At 48.0% G+C, this 22,479-nt stretch overlaps 1 protein-coding gene across 5 annotated transcripts in view; it reads left to right on the top strand.

Moving 5' to 3' along the window:
- ZMYM4 (zinc finger MYM-type containing 4) overlaps window positions 1-22,479 on the top strand; it is a 371,597-nt gene that overhangs the window by 213,351 nt on the left and 135,767 nt on the right. For all 5 annotated transcript variants that reach the window (XM_063954437.1, XM_063954436.1, XM_063954434.1 and 2 more), the window contains exons 4-5: window positions 7,014-7,184; window positions 7,374-7,452. In XM_063954437.1, coding sequence (XP_063810507.1) covers window positions 7,014-7,184; window positions 7,374-7,452 — 250 coding nt within the window. The remainder of the gene's footprint in view (window positions 1-7,013; window positions 7,185-7,373; window positions 7,453-22,479) is intronic.

Below are 22,479 nucleotides of genomic sequence, written 5' to 3'. Positions count from 1 at the left end.
GGGATTACATGGTATCGCTGGACATCAAGGATGCTTACCTACATGTCCCCATTTACCATCCTCACCAGGAGTACCTCAGGTTTGTGGTACAAGATTGTCATTACCAATTCCAGACGTTGCCGTTCGGTCTCTCCACGGCTCCGAGGGTCTTTACCAAGGTAATGGCGGAAATGATGATACTCCTTCGAAGGAAGGGAGTTTTAATTATCCCGTACTTGGACGATCTCCTGATAAAGGCGAGGTCCAGAGAACAGTTATTGGTAGGGGTAGCACTATCTCGGGAAGTGCTGCAACAGCACGGCTGGATTCTAAACATTCCAAAGTCGCAGCTGGTCCCTACGACACGCCTGCTGTTCCTAGGGATGGTTCTGGACACAGAACAGAGAAAAGTGTTTCTCCCGGAGGAGAAGGCCAAGGAGCTGTCATCTCTAGTCAGAGGCCTCCTAAATCCAAAACAGGTGTCGGTGCATCACTGCACGCGGATCCTGGGAAAAATGGTAGCTTCCTACGAAGCGATTCCATTCGGCAGGTTTCATGCAAGAACCTTTCAGTGGGACCTGTTGGACAAGTGGTCCGGATCGCATCTTCAGATGCATCGTCTGATAACCCTGTCTCCGAGGACAAGGGTGTCTCTGCTGTGGTGGCTGCAGAGTGCTCATCTTCAAGAGGGCCGCAGATTCGGAATACAGGACTGGGTCCTGGTGACCACAGATGCCAGCCTTCGAGGCTGGGGAGCAGTCACACAGGGAAGAAACTTCCAAGGACTATGGTCAGGTCAGGAGACTTCCCTGCACATAAATATTCTGGAACTAAGGGCCATTTACAATGCCCTAAGTCAGGCAAAACCCCTGCTTCAAAACCAGCCGGTACTGATCCAGTCAGACAACATCACGGCAGTCGCCCATGTGAATCGACAGGGCGGCACGAGAAGCAGGACGGCGATGGCAGAAGCCACAAGGATTCTCCGATGGGCGGAAAATCACGTGTTAGCACTGTCAGCAGTGTTCATTCCGGGAGTGGACAACTGGGAAGCAGACTTCCTCAGCAGACACGACCTCCACCCGGGAGAGTGGGGACTTCATCCAGAAGTCTTTCAAATGATTGTAAACCAGTGGGAAAAACCACAGGTGGACATGATGGCGTCCCGCCTAAACAAAAAGCTAGAAAAATATTGCGCCAGGTCAAGAGACCCGCAGGCGATAGCTGTGGACGCTCTGGTAACACCGTGGGTGTACCGATCGGTTTATGTGTTCCCTCCTCTTCCTCTCATACCAAAGGTACTGAGGATAATAAGGAGAAGAGGAGTAAGAACTATACTCATTGTTCCGGATTGGCCAAGAAGAGCGTGGTATCCGGAACTTCAAGAGATGATGTCAGAGGACCCATGGCCTCTACCGCTCAGACAGGACCTGCTACAGCAGGGGCCCTGTCTGTTCCAAGACTTACCGCGGCTGCGTTTGACGGCATGGCGGTTGAACACCGGATCCTGAAGGAAAAGGGCATTCCGGAGGAAGTCATTCCTACGCTGATAAAAGCTAGGAAAGAAGTAACCGCGAACCATTATCACCGCATATGGCGAAAATATGTTGCGTGGTGTGAGGCCAGGAAGGCCCCGACGGAAGAATTTCAGCTGGGCCGGTTCCTGCACTTCCTACAGTCAGGGGTGACTATGGGCCTTAAATTGGGTTCCATTAAGGTCCAGATTTCGGCTCTATCGAGAGAGAATTGGCTTCACTACCTGAAGTTCAGACTTTTGTTAAGGGAGTGCTGCATATTCAGCCCCCTTTTGTGCCTCCAGTGGCACCTTGGGATCTCAACGTGGTGTTGGATTTCCTAAAGTCACATTGATTTGAGCCACTGAAAACCGTGGATTTAAAATATCTCACGTGGAAAGTGGTCATGTTGTTCGCCTTGGCTTCGGCCAGGCGTGTTTCAGAATTGGCGGCTTTGTCATGTAAAAGCCCTTATCTGATTTTCCATATGGATAGGGCAGAATTGAGGACTCGTCCCCAGTTTCTCCCCAAAGTGGTATCAGCTTTTCATCTGAACCAACCTATCGTGGTGCCTGCGGCTACAAATGACTTGGAGGCTTCCAAGTTGTTGGATGTAATCAGGGCCCTGAAAATTTGTGTTTCCAGGACAGCTGGAGTCAGAAAGACTGACTCGCTTTTTATCCTGTATGCGCCTAACAAGTTGGGTGCACCTGCTTCTAAGCAGACTATTGCTCGCTGGATCTGTAGTACGATTCAGCTTGCACATTCTGTGGCTGGACTGCCGCATCCTAAATCAGTAAAAGCCCATTCCACGAGGAAAGTGGGCTCTTCTTGGGCGGCTGCCCGAGGGGTCTCGGCTCTTCAACTTTGCCTAGCTGCTACTTGGTCAGGGGCAAACACGTTTGCAAAATTCTACAAATTTGATACCCTGGCTGAGGAGGACCTTGAGTTCTCTCATTCTGTGCTGCAGAGTCATCCGCACTCTCCCGCCCGTTTGGGAGCTTTGGTATAATCCCCATGGTCCTTACGGAGTCCCCAGCATCCACTTAGGACGTTAGAGAAAATAAGAATTTACTCACCGGTAATTCTATTTCTCATAGTCCGTAGTGGATGCTGGGCGCCCATCCCAAGTGCGGATTGCCTGCAATACTTGTATATAGTTATTGCTTAACTAAAGGGTTATTGTTGAGCTATCTGTTGAGAGGCTCAGTTGTTATCATGCTGTTAACTGGGTATTGTATCACGAGTTATACGGTGTGATTGGTGTGGCTGGTATGAGTCTTACCCGGGTTTCAAAATCCTTCCTAATTGTGTCAGCTCTTCCGGGCACAGTATCCTAACTGAGGTCTGGAGGAGGGTCTTAGTTGGAGGAGCCAGTGCACACCAGTAGTCTAAATCTTTCTTTGGAGTTGTGCCCAGTCTCCTGCGGAGCCGCTAATCCCCATGGTCCTTACGGAGTCCCCAGCATCCACTACGGACTATGAGAAATAGAATTACCGGTGAGTAAATTCTTATTTTTTACAACAGGATTGCCTCAGTGCCCTCTAAAAGCAAGGGCACTACGGGCAGCAATTCTCAAATTGCTACAAGCAGAGGTCATTATTCCGGTTCCCGCTTCTCAGAGAGGAACGGGGTTCTATTCCAATCTTTTTGTCGTGCCAAAGCCAGACGGGACGGTCAGACCAATACTCAATTTAAAAGTTTTCAACCAGTTTTTAAGAGGCTACAAATTCAAGATGGAATCAATCCAATCAGTCATTGCAGGCTTAGAACAGGGCGAGTTCATGGTATCCATGGACATAAAAGATGCATATCTGCATATTCCAATCTGGACTCCTCACCAGGCTTACTTAAGGTTCGCACTGGTAGCGGATCTCTACCAATTCCGGGCCTTGCCGTTCGGTCTAGCGTCAGCCCCAAGAATTTTCACAAAGATCATGGCGGTAGGACTGAGACTGTTGGGGGTCACGATTATACCTTATCTGGACGATTTACTGATCAAGGCTCCATCTCAGGATCGACTGCTCGAGGATGTTCAGACATCCCATCAATTTCTAATTCAACATGGATGGATTGTCAATTTCCAAAAGTCCAACCTCATACCGACTCAACGGATTCAATTCCTCGGTCTCATCTTGGACACTGTCCTATTACGTGTGTTCCTACCAGAGAACAAGATCCAGGACCTACAGAGATTAGTGGCTCAGGTACTGAGGACGAAAACCGTGTCTCTGCACCTCTGTGTGCAACTTCTCGGGAAGATGGTGGCGTCGTTCGAAGCTCTCCAGTACGGCAGACTTCATTCCCGACCATTCCAAATAAACCTCATTGCTCAGAGAGCAGGCTCGCACTGGCTTCTCCATCGGAGAATCCGACTTCAACCACAAGTACGGGTCTCCTTGATATGGTGGTCGTTACACAAGAACCTTACGGCCGGCAAGAAATGCGGCATTTGGGGTTGGAGGATCCTGACGACGGACGCCAGTCTCAGAGGTTGGGGAGCCGTCCTAGAGGACCATCAGTTTCAAGGACGGTGGACGCTACAGGAAAGCAAACTACCCATAAATATCCTCGAACTAAGAGCAGTTTACAATGCACTTCTCTTAGCAGAAGACCTAGTCATGAATCAACACATCAGGATTCAGTCAGACAATGTCACGGCGACGGCTTACATAAACCGTCAGGGAGGAACAAAGAGCAGGATGGCGTTAAAGGAAGCCACAAGGATCTTGTTGTGGGCAGAAAGAAGAGACATCATTCTCTCGGCAGTGTTCATTCCAGGTGTGGAGAACTGGGAAGCAGATTACCTCAGTCGCCAAGACATGCATCCGGGAGAGTGGTGCCTTCGTCTACGGATTTTCAACATGATTGTGAGAAGATGGGGTCTGCCTCAGGTGGACCTAATGGCGTCTCGACAAAACCATCAGCTGCCCAGATATGTGTCAAGAACTCGAGATCCAGCAGCAGAAGGAGTGGACGCATTAACACTTCCTTGGTGTTACAGGAGGGTTTACATATTTCCACCATTCCCACTCATACCCAGGGTTCTGAAAAGGGTAAAGCGGGAACGAGTGTGGGCCATTCTAATCGCACCAGATTGGCCCCGCAGGAGTTGGTACTCCGACCTGCGGGGGTTACTTGCGGAAGATCCTTGGAGGTTACCTCAGAGAGAGGACCTGCTATCTCAGGGACCGTTCCTACACCCCGACCTGAACAGGCTGCGTTTGACGGCGTGGCTATTGAAACCCGGATCTTAAGAAACAGAGGGATCCCACGAACGGCCTTTCCTACAATGATTGCCGCTAGGAAGCCGGTCACAGCCAGGCACTACTACAGTATTTGGAGAAGGTACATGGCCTGGTGTCAGGAACGGGGATGGAATTCAACGAACTTCCATTTATCTCGACTTCTACTTTTCCTTCAGGCCGGTCTAGAGGGAGGGCTCAGGCTGGGCTCTCTGAAGGTTCAGATTTCGGCTCTCTCCATCCTTTTTCAACAGCGGTTAGCATCCTTGCCAGAGATTCAAACCTTTTTACAGGGGGTTCTGAGGATTCAACCCCATTTTCGTCCTCCCACGGCACCATGGGACTTAGGTTTGGTGTTAGAATATTTGAAGTCACCGACTTTTGAGCCGTTGACAAGAACAGACCTGAAATATCTCTCTTGGAAGGTCACGTTATTACTTGCCTTGGCTTCGGCTAGGCGGGTTTCTGAGTTGGGAGCCTTATCCTGTAAGAGTCCTTTCTTAGTTTTTCATGAGGATAGGGCGGAACTCCGTACAAGAGCAGACTTCCTTCCGAAGGTGGTTTCGGGGGTTTCACGTAAACCAGCCAATAGTGGTCCCATCTTTCCAGGGTCTCACAGATGAGGACGTGTCATTGGATGTTGTCCGAGCTTTAAGGGTATACGTACAGGTTACGTCGTCTTTCAGAAAGTCGGACCATTTGTTTGTTCTGTATGATGGGCCAAGGAAGGGTTGGCCGGCATCTAAGCAGACTTTGTCCAGATGGATTAGACTTGCCATTCGGCAAGCTTATATTTCCTGTGGCAAACAGGTTCCGGTTCAGACGGGTGCTCATACTATCCGATCAGTGGGTGCCTCGTGGGCGGCTGCCAGGGGTGCTTCCACTACTCAACTTTGCAGAGCGGCAACGTGGTCTTCAGGCCACACGTTCGCGAAATTTTACAAGTTTGATACTTTTGCATCCGGAGAATCTAAGTTCGGACGTTTAGTTTTGCAGGCCACCGACAGCACTCCCTCCCTGGGGGGAAACTTTGGGACGTCCCCTACTGTATAGGACTCCAGTGTTCCCTAGTGGATGTAAGAGAAAAGAGGATTTTGGTACTTACCGATAAATCAATTTCTCTGAATCCTCTAGGGGACACTGGACGCCCGCCTCGGTGCTGTCAACCTGCTGTGTTCAAAGTTCTTGTTTTAAACAGTTCGTGCAAACAGCGTTAGTTATTCGGTTAAGAGTTCTTGGCTGCTGTTTGATATGTTGTACGGTTCGGTTCCTCGCCATGGGCTATAGTGTCATGTCCTATTCTCTCAGTCAAATTTTTCAAACTGAGGGAGGAGGGATGTGAAGAGGGAGGAGCCGGCTGTGCAGACAATGCTAATTTAAGATTGTGCCACACCTCCTGTTCAAGGCTTCACACCCCTACTGTATAGGACTCCAGTGTCCCCTAGAGGATTCAGAGAAATGGATTTATCGGTAAGTACCAAAATCCTCTTTTTAATAAATTTGCAAAAAGCGCAAAAACTTTTTTCACGTTGTCATTATGGGGTATTGTGTGTAGAATTTTGTGGGGAAAAAATGAATTTATTCTGTTTTGCAATTAGGCTGTAACATAAAAAAAAATGTGGTAAAAAGTGAAGCTCTGTGAATACTTTCCAGATTCACTCTATCTCAACTTCGAACTTTCCTTTTACATGAACTCCACCAAACACAATTTTTTCGTTTTCAGTGGTGGCCTCCTTTAGGGTTGCTCACTATTACTAAAGCGAAAAAAAAGATGTATAATTTGTCAAATAAGTAAACCAGCGGTACCAAACTCTGTTCTCAAGGTACACTAACAGTCCAGGTTTTCAGGATTTACATGGTTTAGCACAGATGGTTAACTCAAATTTATTTAGGTATTAAGTCACTTGTGCCCAAGCATGGTTGTTCTTAAAACCTAGACTACTAGGGTGCCTTGAAGACTATGGGGGTAAATGTGTGAAGCAGTGATAAGAGTGGAGAAATGAGCCAGTGGAGAAGTTGCCCATGGCAACCAATCAGCTGCTTTGTATAATTTTATAGTATGCAAATTATAAATGTTATGTCAATGCTGATTGGTTGCCATGGGCAACTTCTTTACTGGCTCACTTCTCCACTTATCACTGCTTCATACATTTACCCCTGTGTTTGGGAACCTCTGTAAGACATTAGTACACTACTACATGTACAGTACAGGATCAGTGAAATAATGTATGGTTTATTAGGAGTTTTAAGCTTTGTCTGTCTCTCTTTGTGTCAGGAATCTGGTTACAACTATAGTAGCAAATCACCAATGGGTGAAAATCTCGGTAATTCATATGCCCCAAGTGTCAGGATAAAGGAGGAGCCAATGGATGAAGATTATGAAAGAGCTTTGGCGCCTCCACCCAATTTTGTGGACAAAGTCAAAGATGAGCCAGAGAACTCAGAGGTAAATTGAATTGACATAAATTACCTTAAAATGTATATGTTGTGTATAAAATGTAGATAGCAGTTTTTTTTTTTTTTTAATTCGCATCATTGATTTTTATTTAATTTTAGTTGCACCAGTAACAGTTTTGCGCTATTGCTCCTTTTTTGTTCCGAGTTGCAAAGTGTGTTATCATTCTATCCATTACAGGAATATTCCCAGCAGCCAAAAGCTTCCGATGGGGAACTGAAAATCAGTGCCGTGTTTTCAGTCAGTGGAAGTCCTCTAGGTGAGTGGCATTGATCAGTTGCTGTTTGTTTGTTTGTTTGTTTGTTTTTGTCTCATTTGTGTCTATGATATGATACTGGTTTACAATACTTGCCTCCAAACTTTGGTTCTTGTTTTTGTAGGTGCAAAATATACATCTCATAGCTAACAAATGTCAAGCACTGTTTGATTCAACATACAGCTTGTCTGAAAGGGTTGTGTGCAAACCGTGTGTGCATACCTTTACAGTACTGCACTGATCCGCCTTGCCAAAAGAGGGATGGGACACAAGTGCAAGATATGCACAATTATGAATGTGTAACTCCAAATCTGGCAAATCATTTTTTTTAAATTCTTTATACATTGAGCAACAGATGTGCTAATTTCTGAAATGAAAAATTAAGCAAGGTCATCAATCTATACAGCAAGGCTTTATGTATACAGTGGTGCACCGGGGAGGGGGGGGGGAGGGTGTCCTTTAGGGGGGGGGGGGGGGGGGTCTGGGTACCCAGAAACCACCCCTGACCCTTCACCCCTGGGATTCTGAAGAAATTATGTGTTATTGGCTCCGCTCCTTCCTGAAGGACCCATGAATTGCAGTATTTTGCTGCAAGGGTGCGGGCATTATCAATGGTGTCCGGTCCTTCAGCTTGTGGGTGGGGATGGAAAGTGTGTGTGAGATGAATGTGCGATATAGACATGTGTGCTATATGTGTAGTACAGTATATGTGTGACATATGTGAGTGAGTGTGTGCGATGAATGAGTGGTATATACATGTGTGCTGTGTGTGATGAATGTGTGACATATACATGTGCTATGTGAGTGTGTTTTTGCCCCTGGTATAGATAACATTATGTGACATTACTCGGATTTAAATGATTAAGCCTATGTAATATTAAGCTATATGTAATGTCTGTATAGACCATTATTAGGATAGGTTACCTACAAGCATAAATGCTCAGATTGTGCAGTTTTCTCTAACGTCCTAAGTGGATGCTGGGGACTCCGTAAGGACCATGGGGAATAGCGGCTCCGCAGGAGACTGGGCACATCTAAAGAAAGCTTTAGGACTATCTGGTGTGCACTGGCTCCTCCCCCTATGACCCTCCTCCAAGCCTCAGTTAGATCTTTGTGCCCGAACGAGAAGGGTGCACACTAGGGGCTCTCCTGAGCTTCTTAGTGAAAGTTTTAGTTTAGGTTTTTTATTTTCAGTGAGACCTGCTGGCAACAGGCTCACTGCATCGAGGGACTAAGGGGAGAAGAAGCGAACTCACCTGCGTGCAGAGTGGATTGGGCTTCTTAGGCTACTGGACATTAGCTCCAGAGGGACGATCACAGGCCCAGCCTGGATGGGTCCCAGAGCCGCGCCGCCGGCCCCCTTACAGAGCCAGAAGGCAGAAGAGGTCCGGAAAATCGGCGGCAGAAGACGTCCTGTCTTCAACAAGGTAGCGCACAGCACTGCAGCTGTGCGCCATTGCTCTCAGCACACTTCACACTCCGGTCACTGAGGGTGCAGGGCGCTGGGGGGGGGCGCCCTGAGACGCAATAATAAACACCTTGGATGGCAAAAAATGCATCACATATAGCTCCTGGGCTATATGGATGCATTTAACCCCTGCCAAAATACATAGAAAAACGGGAGATAAGGCCGCCGATAAGGGGGCGGAGCCTATCTCCTCAGCACACTGGCGCCATTTTCCCTCACAACTCCGTTGGAGGGAAGCTCCCTGTCTCTCCCCTGCAGTCACTACACTACAGAAAGGGTTAAAAAAGAGAGGGGGGGCACTAATTACGCGCAGTATTAAAGATACAGCAGCTATAAGGGGAAAAACACTTATATAAGGTTATCCCTGTATATATATAGCGCTCTGGTGTGTGCTGGCAAACTCTCCCTCTGTCTCCCCAAAGGGCTAGTGGGGTCCTGTCCTCTATCAGAGCATTCCCTGTGTGTGTGCTGTATGTCGGTACATTTGTGTCGACATGTATGAGGAGAAAAATGATGTGGAGACGGAGCAGATTGCCTGTAATAGTGATGTCACCCCCTAGGGGGTCGACACCTGAGTGGATGAACTGTTGGAAGGAATTACGTGACAGTGTCAGCTCTGTATAAAAGACAGTGGTTGACATGAGACAGCCGGCTACTCAGCTTGTGCCTGTCCAGACGTCTCATAGGCCGTCAGGGGCTCTAAAGCGCCCGTTACCTCAGATGGCAGATATAGACGCCGACACGGATACTGACTCCAGTGTCGACGGTGAAGAGACAAATGTGACTTCCAGTAGGGCCACACGTTACATGATTGAGGCAATGAAAAATGTTTTTACACATTTCTGATAATACGAGTACCACCAAAAAGGGGTATTATGTTCGGTGAGGATAAACTACCTGTAGTTTTCCTGAATCTGAGAAATTAAATGAGGTGTGTGATGATGCGTGGTTTTCCCCCGATAACAACTGATAATTTCTAAAATGTTATTGGCATTATATCCTTTCCCGCCAGAGGTTAGGGTGCGTTGGGAAACACCCCCTAGGGTGGATAAGGCGCTCACACGCTTGTAAGGGCTCTACCCTCTCCTGAGATGGCCGCCCTTAAGGATCCTGCTGATAGAAAGCAGGAGGGTATCCTAAAATGTATTTACACACATACTGGTGTTATACTGCGACCAGCAATCGCCTCAGCCTGGTTGTGCAGTGCTGGGTTGGCGTGGTCGGATTCCCTGACTGAAAATATTGATACCCTAGATAGGGACAGTATATTTTTGCCTATAGAGCATTTAAAAGATGCATTTCTATATATGCGTGATGCACAGCGGAATATTTGCAGACTGGCATCAAGTCAAAGTGCGTTGTCCATTTCTACCAGTAGAGGGTTATGGACACGTCAGTGGTCAGGTGATGCGTATTCCAAACGGCATTTGGAAGTATTGCCTTATTAAAGGGAGGAGTTATTTGGGGTCGGTCTTTCAGACCTGGTGGCCACGGCAACAGCTGGGAAATCCACGTTTGTACCCCAGGTCGCCTCTCAACATGAGAAGATGCCGTATTATCAGGCGCAGTCTTTTCGTGGACAAGCGGGCAAAAGATTCCTCTTTTTTGCCCCGTGACAGAGGGAGAGGAAAATGGCTGCAGAAATCAGCCAGTTCCCAGGAACAGAAACCCTCTCCCGCCTCTGCCAAGCCCTCAGTATGACGCTGGGGCTTTACAAGCAGAATCAGGCACGGTGGGGGGCCCGTCTCAATGAATTTCAGCGCGCAGTGGGCTCACTCGCAAGTAGACCCCTGGATCCTTCAGGTGATATCTCAGGGGTACAAATTAGAATTCGAGACGTCTCCCCCTCGCCGTTTCCTAAAGTCGGCTTTACCGATGTCTCCTTCTGACAGGGAGACTGTTTTGGAAGCCATTCACAAGCTGTATTCCCAGCAGGTGATAACAAGGTACCCCTCCTGCAACAGGGAACGGGGTATTATTCCACACTGTTGTGGTACCGAAGCCGGACGGCTCGGTGAGACCGATTCTAAATCTAAAATCTTTGAACACTTACATACAGAGGTTCAAATTCAAGATTGAGTCACTCAGAGCAGTGATTGCGAACCTGGAAGAAGGGGACTACATGATGTCTCGGGACATCAAGGATGCTTACCTTCATGTCAAAATTTACCCTTCTCATCAAGGGTACCTCAGGTTTATGGTACAGAACTGTCACTATCAGTTCAGACGCTGCCGTATGGATGGTCCACGGCACCCCGGGTCTTTACCAAGGTAATGGCCGAAATGATGATATTCCTTCGAAGGAAGGGAATTTTAGTTATCCTTTACTTGGACGATTCCCTGATAAGGGTAAGATCCAGGGAACAGTTGGAGGTCGGTGTAGCACTATTTCAGGTAGTGTTGCGGCAGCACGATTGGATTCTCAATATTCCAAAATCGCAGCTGGTTCCGACGACTTGTCTTCTGTTCCTAGGGATGATCCTGGACACAGTCCAGAAAAAGGCTTTTCTCCCGGAGGAGAAAGCCAGGGAGTTATCCGAGCTAGTCAGGAACCTCCTAAAACCGAGCCAAGTCTCAGTGCATCAATGCACAAGGGTTCTGGGTAAAATGGTGGCTTCCTAAGAAGCAATCCCATTCGGCAGATTCCACGCAAGAACTTTCCAGTGGGACCTGCTGGAAAAATGGTCCGGGTCGCATCTTCAGATGCATCAGCGGATAACCCTGTCACCAAGGACAAGGGTGTCCCTCCTGTGGTGGTTGCAGAGTGCTCATCTTCTAGAGGGCCGCAGATTCGGCATTCAGGACTGGGTCCTGGTGACCACGGATGCCAGCCTGCGAGGCTGGGGAGCAGTCACACAGGGAAGGAATATCCAGGGCTTATGGTCAAGTCTGGAGACATCACTTCACATAAATATCCTGAAGCTAAGGGCCATTTACAATGCTCTAAGCTTAGCAAGTCCTCTGCTTCAAGGTCAGCCGGTGTTGATCCAGTCGGACAACATCACGGCAGTCACCCACGTAAACAGACAGGGTGGCACAAGAAGCAGGAGGGCAATGGCAAAAGCTGCAAGGATTCTTCGCTGGGCGGAAAATCATGTGATAGCACTGTCAGCAGTATTCATTCCGGGAGTGGACAACTGGGAAGCAGACTTCCTCAGCACGACCTCCACCCGGGAGAGTGGGGACTTCACCCAGAAGTCTTCCACATGATTATAAACCGTTGGAAAAAACTCGACAGGTATTGCGCCAGGTCAAGGGACCCTCAGGCAATAGCTGTAGACGTTCTGGTAACACCGTGGGTGTACCAGTCAGTGTATGTGTTCCCTCCTCTGCCTCTCATACCCAAGGTACTGAGATTGATAAGATGGAGAGGAGTAAGCACTATATTCGTGGCTTCGGATTGGCCAAGAAGGACTTGGTAACCGGAACTTCAAGAGATGCTCACGGAGGATCCGTGGCCTCTACCTCTAAGAAGGGACCTGCTCCAGCAAGGACCCTGTCTGTTCCAAGACTTACCACGGCTGCGTTTGACGGCATGGCGGTTGAACGCCGGATCCTGAAAAGGCATTCCGGATGAAGTCATCCCTATCCTGATCACAGCCAGGAAGGATGTAACCGCAAAACATTATCACCGCATTTGGCGAAAATATGTTGCGTGGTGCGAGGCCAGTAAGGCCCGACGGAGGAAATTCAACTGGGTCGTTGCCTACATTTCCTGCAAACAGGAGTGTCTATGGGCCTGAAATTGGGGTCCATTAAGATTAAAATTTCGGCCCTGTCAATTTTCTTCCAAAAAGAACTAGCTTCAGTCCCTGAAGTTCAGACGTTTGTAAAAGGGGTACTGCATATACAGCCTCCTTTTGTGCCTTCAGTGGCACTTTGGGATCTCAATGTAGTTTTTGGGTTCCAAAAGTCACATTGGTTTGAACCACTTAAATCTGTGGAGTTAAAATATCTCACATGGAAAGTGGTCATGCTGTTGGCCCTGGCCTGGGCCAGGCGCGTGTCAGAATTGGCGGCTTTATCCTGTAAAAGCCCTTATCTGATTTTCCATTCGGACAGGGCGGAATTGAGGACTCGTCCTCAGTTTCTCCCGAAGGTGGTTTCAGCGTTTCACCTGAACCAACCTATTGTGGTGCCTGCGGCTACTAGGGACTTGGAGGACTCCAAGTTGCTAGACGTTGTCAGGGCCCTGAAAATATATGTTTCCAGGACGGCTGGAGTCAGGAAAACTGACTCGCTGTTTATCCTGTATGCACCCAACAAGCTGGGTGCTCCTGCTTCTAAGCAGACTATTGCTCGTTGGATTTGTAGTACAATTCAGCTTGCACATTCGGTGGCAGGCCTGCCACAGCCAAAAATCTGTAAATGCCCACTCCACAAGGAAGGTGGGCTCATCTTGGGCGGCTGCCCGAGGGGTCTCGGCTTTACAACTTTGCCGAGCAGCTACTTGGTCAGGAGCAAATACGTTTGTAAAATTCTACAAAATTGATACCCTGGCTGAGGAGGACCTGGAGTTCTCTCATTTGGTGCTGCAGAGTCATCCGCACTCTCCCGCCCGTTTGGGAGCTTTGGTATAATCCCCATGGTCCTTACGGAGTCCCCAGCATCCACTTAGGACGTTAGAGAAAATAAGAATTTACTTACCGATAATTCTATTTCTCGTAGTCCGTAGTGGATGCTGGGCGCCCATCCCAAGTGCGGATTGTCTGCAATACTGGTACATAGTTATTGTTACCAAAAAATCGGGTTATTGCTGTAGTGAGCCATCTTTTCTAGAGGCTCCTCTGTTATCATGCTGTTAACTGGGTTTAGATCACAAGTTGTACGGTGTGATTGGTGTGGCTGGTATGAGTCTTACCCGGGATTCAAGATCCTTCCTTATTGTGTACGCTCGTCCGGGCACAGTATCCTAACTGAGGCTTGGAGGAGGGTCATAGGGGGAGGAGCCAGTGCACACCAGATAGTCCTAAAGCTTTCTTTAGATGTGCCCAGTCTCCTGCGGAGCCGCTATTCCCCATGGTCCTTAAGGAGTCCCCAGCATCCACTACGGACTACGAGAAATAGAATTATCGGTAAGTAAATTCTTATTTTTAGTATTTTCCAAACTTGTGTTCTTACCTCAAACACTAAGTAATATGCCTTAAGTAATGGAATTTGATTTGATTTTTATTACCTTAATACCCTACTTATCAGTACTCTATTAGAGCAGATGGCATACAGAGTATTCATATGCACATACAGATGTAGCCACGCTCATCTAGCCTGTAGCTTGCCGTTTTTTTGGCAAGCCAGGCGTGGTAAGTGTGACTAGGACGTGCGTGTGCGTCTAAATACACCCTGCTCATAGGAATATATGGGCGGCCATGTCACAGGATGTATGAGTGTGGCTACATCTGTAGAGTGACTGAAGTGTCTCTGAATATGGATAAGAGTGCTTCTGTTATTTACATATTACTGGATAATAAAATCACACATTGGGGATGTAATATGTGTCATTTAACACTTTCTTCACAGTCATGGCTCAAAAAGGTTCTAGCAAGCAACAGAGGATCTGTCCTTGGAGAAGGAGGCTCTCCTTCTCCAAAGACAGCAGCCGCAACCTCCCTGCCAAGTCCACTGCACTTTTCTTTGGCAACATTTTATCATGTCCATCAATCTGTGTGTCCCTGGAGCCTCAGCACATTCATTCTTTTGTTATGAATGTATAACGGCAGAATACTTTTCACAATGATAGGAAGGAACACAGAAGGGTCAAAGGGGCCAAAAGCTTAAACTTAACTTAGACATAATTGTCGTTAGACCCGATAGGGTAAGCTTGCTGGCACTGTGACAACCAAAGGTATGGAATCTCTAATAATCACACTTCACTGGAATCGGTTTAGGGCTGCTTGCTCGGCATAATCAATATGGAAGTGCAATGGTTGAAGGTCTTTGGCAATTTTCTTTAGCCATGTTTTCTTTGGTGCATCACATTCTATTTTCCAGCCATCGAGGTCGTGTTATTTAGGCACTGGTATGGTATTCTTTTAGGCTCCATTTTGCAGACATGTCCGAATCACTTTAAACGCTGATTCAGTTGTGGGTTGGTCTTTTCATAGTTTTTGAATGTTTTCATTTCTACAGTTTTACTGTAGCATATTTTGTAAGCACCTCATGTGGCAAAGTCCCAGCCTTGTTAAGTAGTTAAGGATTGTACATGATTCTGAATCATAATGTAATATTGTTCCAACTGATGCGTTGAATACCTTTTTTTCTGCTTCAGGGTATAGGGCTCCATAGGGGAAACAATGGTGTGTATTTGGTGGTCAAGAGCGGGCACCAAACAATTAAAACTTTTAATAGATCCCAGGATGTTCCAGTCCAAACTCTTCCCCCCCCCCCCCCCCCCAATACCCCGCCCACAGCCAAGGCTACTCTGTTTCGTTTTGGTGCCAAACAGAGGGGCTGCCATTGAACAGGCCAAGCTTTATTTTTATGATTTCTTTTTATTACAGACAGAGCTAGTAGTGCTAGGCAGAGCTCTGGATGTCAGTGGTGCTGCTTCATCAACGGCGCCGCAACACCAGTAAGCAGTCTGGTGATTCTGGCTGGGCACCTGGGGGCATGGCTCCACGGGAGGACCCTGCACTGCAGCTGGAGTGCGGGAGGACAGGTAAGGTCGCAATCCTACCTCTTGTCTTTGAAGACAGACCGGACCGGATGTGTTTTTGTGCTCCTCAGTTCATCCTAGACCCAACTAGACCACCAGGGCTAACTATACTGGTGCAGGAACGTTTATTGAGCCCAGGGAACCTGATAGTTGATGTCAGCATAGAGGAGGCCAGCTCTATCCCTGCGGCCTCTACCCCAGCTCATGTCGCCATTCCACTGCTCCTTCCTCAACCTCAGAGACACACAGCAGCCATTTTATTCATAGCAGTTACAGTTTTCCGGGAATTCTGGGTCCAGTCTCCCTGTATACCTCACATGGGAGCCAGGTTATAAAGCACTATATCCTACCAGCCACTGTGGTCTGTGTAGTTAATTTTGGGCCCATTACAGTTAGGTATATTGTATTATGCATTGTCTTGGATTTGTTCTAGCTTTGCTGTTTGATTTTTCTACTGTCATTTTATACCATTTCCTTTGTTTCCTAAAACCTGAAGATATAGGTGTATAGGGGTTCACAGTTTTTTAAGGCTATTAAAAGTACTATTTAATAATTAAAATTAAATTAATTAAATTTAAGTAATTAAAATTACTATTTAATTTATTACAGTACTATTGTGGTTGCACACTGCCTAGTGCCATATGGTGTAATATTGTTCCTGCAACAATGTCTAGCAAAGGCAAGGGTCACAAGGAGGCTACTGCTCCTTTGCTGGAAGTAATGTTTAGCGGGATTATCTCCTGAGGACATTGTACAGGATGGTTTGTAGGTATCTTGCTATATCCCACCTAACCAGCAAGCCCCTCCAGCTCCTGTACAGGATTCCCCCTGGGCTTCCTTATCACAAATACTGGCACAGATAGCGAACCACCTAGCAACCCCCGCGGTAGTTTCCCCTATGGGATTCCCACAGCAGGTATACCCTGCTATACCAGTTATGGCTATGCCCCTTCAATGGGTGGATGTGCTCTCTACCTCAGTATAGAATCTAGCTACTACCTCTACTGCTTTTAACAGTGTTACAGGGTGAAAGACCCTTACCACAGAATCCACTAGGCGTGCTGTGCCATCCTCAGTGTACACCGCTTTCAGATTCTGAGGTGTCTTCTGGGGAGGCATATTCCTCTCTCACTGAGTTCCCCTCAGGGGAGGAGGAGAGTCGGTACAAATTGTCAGTTCCGCTCTAGCAGTGCACTATAAAGCCACACATATATAAATAAATCAATATATAACCAATATGAATAATGCTAATTTCTCTGACGTCCTAGTGGATGCTGGGAACTCCGAAAGGACCATGGGGAATAGCGGCTCCGCAGGAGACTGGGCACAATTAAAGAAAGCTTTAGGTCACCTGGTGTGCACTGGCTCCTCCCACTATGACCCTCCTCCAAGCCTCAGTTAGATTGTGTGCCCGGCCGAGGTTGGATGCACACTAGGGGCTCTCCTGAGCTTCTAGAAAGAAAGTATATAATTAGGTTTTTTATTTTACAGTGAGACCTGCTGGCAACAGGCTCACTGCAGCGAGGGACTAAGGGGAGAAGAAGCGAACCTACCTGCTTGCAGCTAGCTTGGGCTTCTTAGGCTACTGGACACCATTAGCTCCAGAGGGATCGACCGCATGGAACTGGCCTTGGTGTTCGGTCCCGGAGCCGCGCCGCCGTCCCCCTTACAGAGCCAGAAGCAAGAAGAGGTCCGGAAAATCGGCGGCAGAAGACATCAGTCTTCACCAAGGTAGCGCACAGCACTGCAGCTGTGCGCCATTGCTCCTCATGCACACTTCACACTCCGGTCACTGAGGGTGCAGGGCGCTGGGGGGGGGCGCCCTGAGCAGCAATAAAAACACCTTGGCTGGCATATATATCACAATATATAGCCCCAGAGGCTATATATGTGATAAATACCCCTGCCAGAATCCATAAAAATGCGGGAGAAAAGTCCGCGAAAAAGGGGCGGAGCTATCTCTCTCAGCACACTGGTGCCATTTTCTCTTCACAGTGCAACTGGAAGACAGCTCCCCAGGCTCTCCCCTGTAGTTTTCAGGCTCAAAGGGTTAAAAAGAGAGGGGGGGGGGGGGCACTAAATTTAGGCGCAATATTGTATATACAAGCAGCTATTGGGAAAAATTCACTCAATATAGTGTTAATCCCTAAATTATATAGTGCTCTGGTGTGTGCTGGCATACTCTCTCTCTGTCTCCCCAAAGGGCTGTGTGGGGTCCTGTCCTCAGTCAGAGCATTCCCTGTGTGTGTGCGGTGTGTCGGTACGGCTGTGTCGACACGTTTGATGAGGAGGCTTATGTGATGGCAGAGCAGATGCCGATAAATGTGATGTCGCCCCCTGGGGGCCGACACCAGAGTGGATGGATAGGTGGAAGGTATAAACCGACAGTGTCAACTCCTTACATAAAAGGCTGGATGACGTAACAGCTATGGGACAGCCGGCTTCTCAGCCCGCGCCTGCCCAGGCGTCTCAAAGGCCATCAGGGGCTCAAAAACGCCCGCTCCCTCAGATGGCAGACACAGATGTCGACACGGAGTCTGACTCCAGTGTCGACGAGGTTGAGACATATACACAATCCACTAGGAACATCCGTTACATGATCCCGGCAAATAAAAAATGTGTTACGCATTTCTGACATTAACCCAAGTACCACTAAAAAAGGGTTTTATGTTTGGGGAGAAAAAGCAGGCAGTGTTTTGTTCCCCCATCAAATGAGTGAATGAAGTGTGAAAAAGCGTGGGTTCCCCCGATAAGAAACTGGTAATTTCTAAAAAGTTACTGATGGCGTACCCTTTCCCGCCAGAGGATAAGTTACGCTGGGAGATATCACCTAGGGTGGATAAGGCGCTCACACGTTTGTCAAACAAGGTGGCACTGCCGTCTTAGGATACGGCCACTTGAAGGTACCTGCTGATAAAAAGCAGGAGGCTATCCTGAAGTCTGTATTTACACACTCAGGTACTAGACTGAGACCTGCAGATAGTCTGTAACCCTGTCAAACAGGGATACTAGTTTGCGAACATAAGACGTCGTCTTATATATGAGGGATGCACAGAGGGATATTTTGCCGGCTGGCACCCAGAATTAATGCAATGTCCATTCGGTCAGGAGGTTATTAGAGACCCGACACTGGACAGGTGATGCTGACTTTAAAAGGCACATATAGAGCCTTATAAGGGTGAGGAATTGTTTGGGGATGGTCTCTGGGACCTCTTATCCACAGCAACAGCTGGGAAGAAAAATTTTTACCTCAGGTTTCCTCACAGCCTCAGAAAGCACTGTATTATCAGGTACAGTCCTTTCGGCTTCAGAAATGCAAGTGTGTAAAACGAGGGAAGAGGGAAAAAGCTGCACCAGTCAGCCAGTTCCCAAAATTCTTCCCCCGCTTCCTTTGAGTCCACCGCATGACGCGGGGGCTCCACAGGCGTAGCCAGGTACGGTGGGGGGCCGCCTCAAAAATTTCAGCGATCAGTGGGCTCGCTCACAGGTGGATCCCTAGATCCTTCAAGTAGTATTTCAGGGGTACAAGCTGGAATTCGAGGCGTCTCCCCCCCGCCGTTTCCTCAAATCTGCCTTGCCGACAACTCCCTCAGGCAGGGAGACTGTGCTAAAGGCAATTCACAAGCTGTATTCCCAGCAGGTGATAGTCAAGGTGCCCCTACTTCAACAAGGACGGGGTTACTATTCCACACTGTTTGTGGTACCGAAACCGGACGGTTCGGTGAGACCCATGTTAAAATTGAAATCCTTGAACACATACATAAAAAAATTCAAGTTCAAGATGGAATCGCTCAGGGCGATTATTGCAAGCCTGGAGAAGGGGGATTACATGGTATCCCTGGACATCAAGGAGGCTTACCTACATGTCCCCATTTACCATCCTCACCAGGAGTACCTCAGATTTGTGGTACAGGATTGCCATTACCAATTCCAAACACTGCCGTTTGGACTGTCCACGGCACCGAGGGTCTTTACCAAGGTAATGGCAGAAATGATTATACTCCTTCGAGAAAGGAAGTTTTAATTATCCCGTACTTGGACGATCTCCTTATAAAGGCGAGGTCCAAGGAGCAGTTGTTGGTCGGAGTAGCACTATCTCGGGAAGTGCTACAACAGCACGGATGGATTCTATACATTCCAAAGTCACAGCTGGTTCCTACCACACCCCTACTGTTCCTGGGGATGGTTCTGGACACAGAACAGAAAAAAGTGTTTCTCCCGCAGGAGAAAGCCAAGGAGCTGTCATCTCTAGTCAGAGACCTCCTGAAACCAAAACAGGTATCGGTGCATCACTGCACACGAGTCCTGGGAAAAATGGTAGCTTCTTACGAAGCAAAATTCCATTAGGCAGGTTCCATGCAAGAACCTTTCAGTGGGACCTCTTGGACAAGTGGTCGGGATCGCATCTTCAGATGCATCGGCTGATAACCCTGTCTCCAAGGACCAGGGTATCTCTACTGTGGTGGCTGCAGAGTGCTCATCTTCAAGAGGGCCGCAGATTCGGCATACAGGACTGGGTCCTGGTAACCACGGATGCCAGCCTTCGAGGCTGGGGGGCAGTCACACAGGGAAGAAATTTCCAAGGACTTTGGTCAAGTCAGGGGTCGTCCCTACACATAAATATTCTGGAACTGAGGGCCATTTACAATGCCCTAAGTCTGGCAAGGCCTCTGCTTCAAAACCAGCCGGTACTGATCCAATCAGACAACATCACGGCAGTCGCCCATGTAAACCGACAGGGCGGCACAAGAAGCAGGATGGTGATGGCAGAAGCCACAAGGATTCTCCGATGGGCGGAAAATCACGTCTTAGCACTGTCAGCAGTGTTCATTCCGGGAGTGGACAACTGGGAAGCAGACTTCCTCAGCGGACACGACCTACACCCGGGAGAGTGGGGACTTCATCCAGAAGTCTTCCAACTGTTGGTAAACCGTTGGGAAAGGCCACAGGTGGACATGATGGCGTCCCGCCTAAACAAAAAACTAGAGAGATATTCCGCCAGGTCAAGGGACCCTCAGGCGATAGCTGTGGACGCTCTAGTGACACCGTGGGTGTACCAGTCAGTTTATGTGTTCCCTCCTCTGCCTCTCATACCAAGGGTACTGAGAATAATAAGAAAACAAGGAGTAAGAACAATACTCGTGGTTCCGGAATGGCCAAGACGAGCGTGGTACCCGGAACTTCAAGAGATGATCTCAGAGGAACCATGGCCTCTGCCGCTCAGACAGGACCTGCTGCAGCAGGGGCCCTGTCTGTTCCAAGACTTACCGCGGCTGCGTTTGACGGCATGGCGGTTGAACGCCGGATCCTGAAGGAAAAGGGCATTCCGGAGGAAGTCATTCCTACGCTGATTAAAGCCAGGAAAGATGTAACTGCAAAGCATTATCACCGCATATGGCGGATGTATGTTGCTTGGTGTGAGGCCAAAAAGGCCCCAACAGAGGAATTTCAACTGGGTCGATTTCTGCATTTCCTACAAGCAGGAGTGACTATGGGCCTGAAATTAGGCTCCATTAAGGTACAGATCTCGGCTCTGTCGATTTTCTTCCAGAAAGAACTAGCTTCACTACCTGAAGTTCAGACGTTTGTTAAGGGAGTGCTGCATATTCAGCCCCTTTTGTGCCTTCAGTGGCACCTTGGGATCTCAACGTGGTGTTGAGTTTCTTAAAATCACATTGGTTTGAGCCACTTAAAACCGTGGATCTAAAATATCTCACGTGAAAAGTGGTCATGTTATTGGCCTTGGCTTCAGCTAGGCGTGTGTCAGAATTGGCGGCTTTGTCATGTAAAAGCCCTTATCTAATTTTCCATATGGATAGGGCAGAATTGAGGACTCGTCCCCAGTTTCTCCCTAAGGTGGTATCAGCTTTTCACTTGAACCAACCTATTATGGTGCCTGCGGCTACTTGGGACTTGGAGGATTCCAAGTTACTGGACGTAGTCAGGGCCTTGAAAATTTATGTTTCCAGGACGGCTAGAGTCAGGAAAACTGACTCGCTATTTATCCTGTATGCACCCAACAAGCTGGGTGCTCCTGCTTCTAAGCAGACTATTGCTCGCTGGATTTGTAGCACAATTCAGCTGGCGCATTCTGCGGCTGGACTGCCTCATCCTAAATCAGTAAAAGCCCATTCCACAAGGAAGGTGGGCTCATCTTGGGCGGCTGCCCGAGGGGTCTCGGCTTTACAACTTTGCCGAGCTGCTACTTGGTCAGGGGCAAACACGTTTGCAAAATTCTACAAATTTGATACCCTGGCTGAGGAGGACCTTGAGTTCTCTCATTCGGTGCTGCAGAGTCATCCGCACTCTCCTGCCCGTTTGGGAGCTTTGGTATAATCCCCATGGTCCTTTCGGAGTTCCCAGCATCCACTAGGACGTCAGAGAAAATAAGATTTTACTCACCGGTAAATCTATTTCTCGTAGTCCGTAGTGGATGCTGGGCGCCCGTCCCAAGTGCGGATTGTCTGCAATACTTGTATATAGTTATTGCCTAACTAAAGGGTTATTGTTGAGCCATCTGTTGAGAGGCTCAGTTGTTTTCATACTGTTAAACTGGGTATTGTATCACGAGTTATACAGTATGATTGGTGTGGCTGGTAAGAGTCTTACCCGGGATTCAAAATCCTTCCTTATTATGTCAGCTCGTCCGGGCACAGTATCCTAACTGAGGCTTGGAGGAGGGTCATAGTGGGAGGAGCCAGTGCACACCAGATGACCTAAAGCTTTCTTTAATTGTGCCCAGTCTCCTGCGGAGCCGCTATTCCCCATGGTCCTTTCGGAGTTCCCAGCATCCACTACGGACTACGAGAAATAGATTTACCGGTAAGTAAAATCTTATTATCTAAATCTTTAGACAGCACTTTATTATTGGTGGTGCTCCCGAAAAACTTTTGTAGATTAACTACAAGTA

The sequence above is a fragment of the Pseudophryne corroboree genome, chromosome 2 (genome assembly GCF_028390025.1).
Source record: "Pseudophryne corroboree isolate aPseCor3 chromosome 2, aPseCor3.hap2, whole genome shotgun sequence".
Lineage (NCBI taxonomy): Eukaryota > Metazoa > Chordata > Amphibia > Anura > Myobatrachidae > Pseudophryne > Pseudophryne corroboree.
This window is presented reverse-complemented; position numbering and strand designations above follow the sequence as displayed.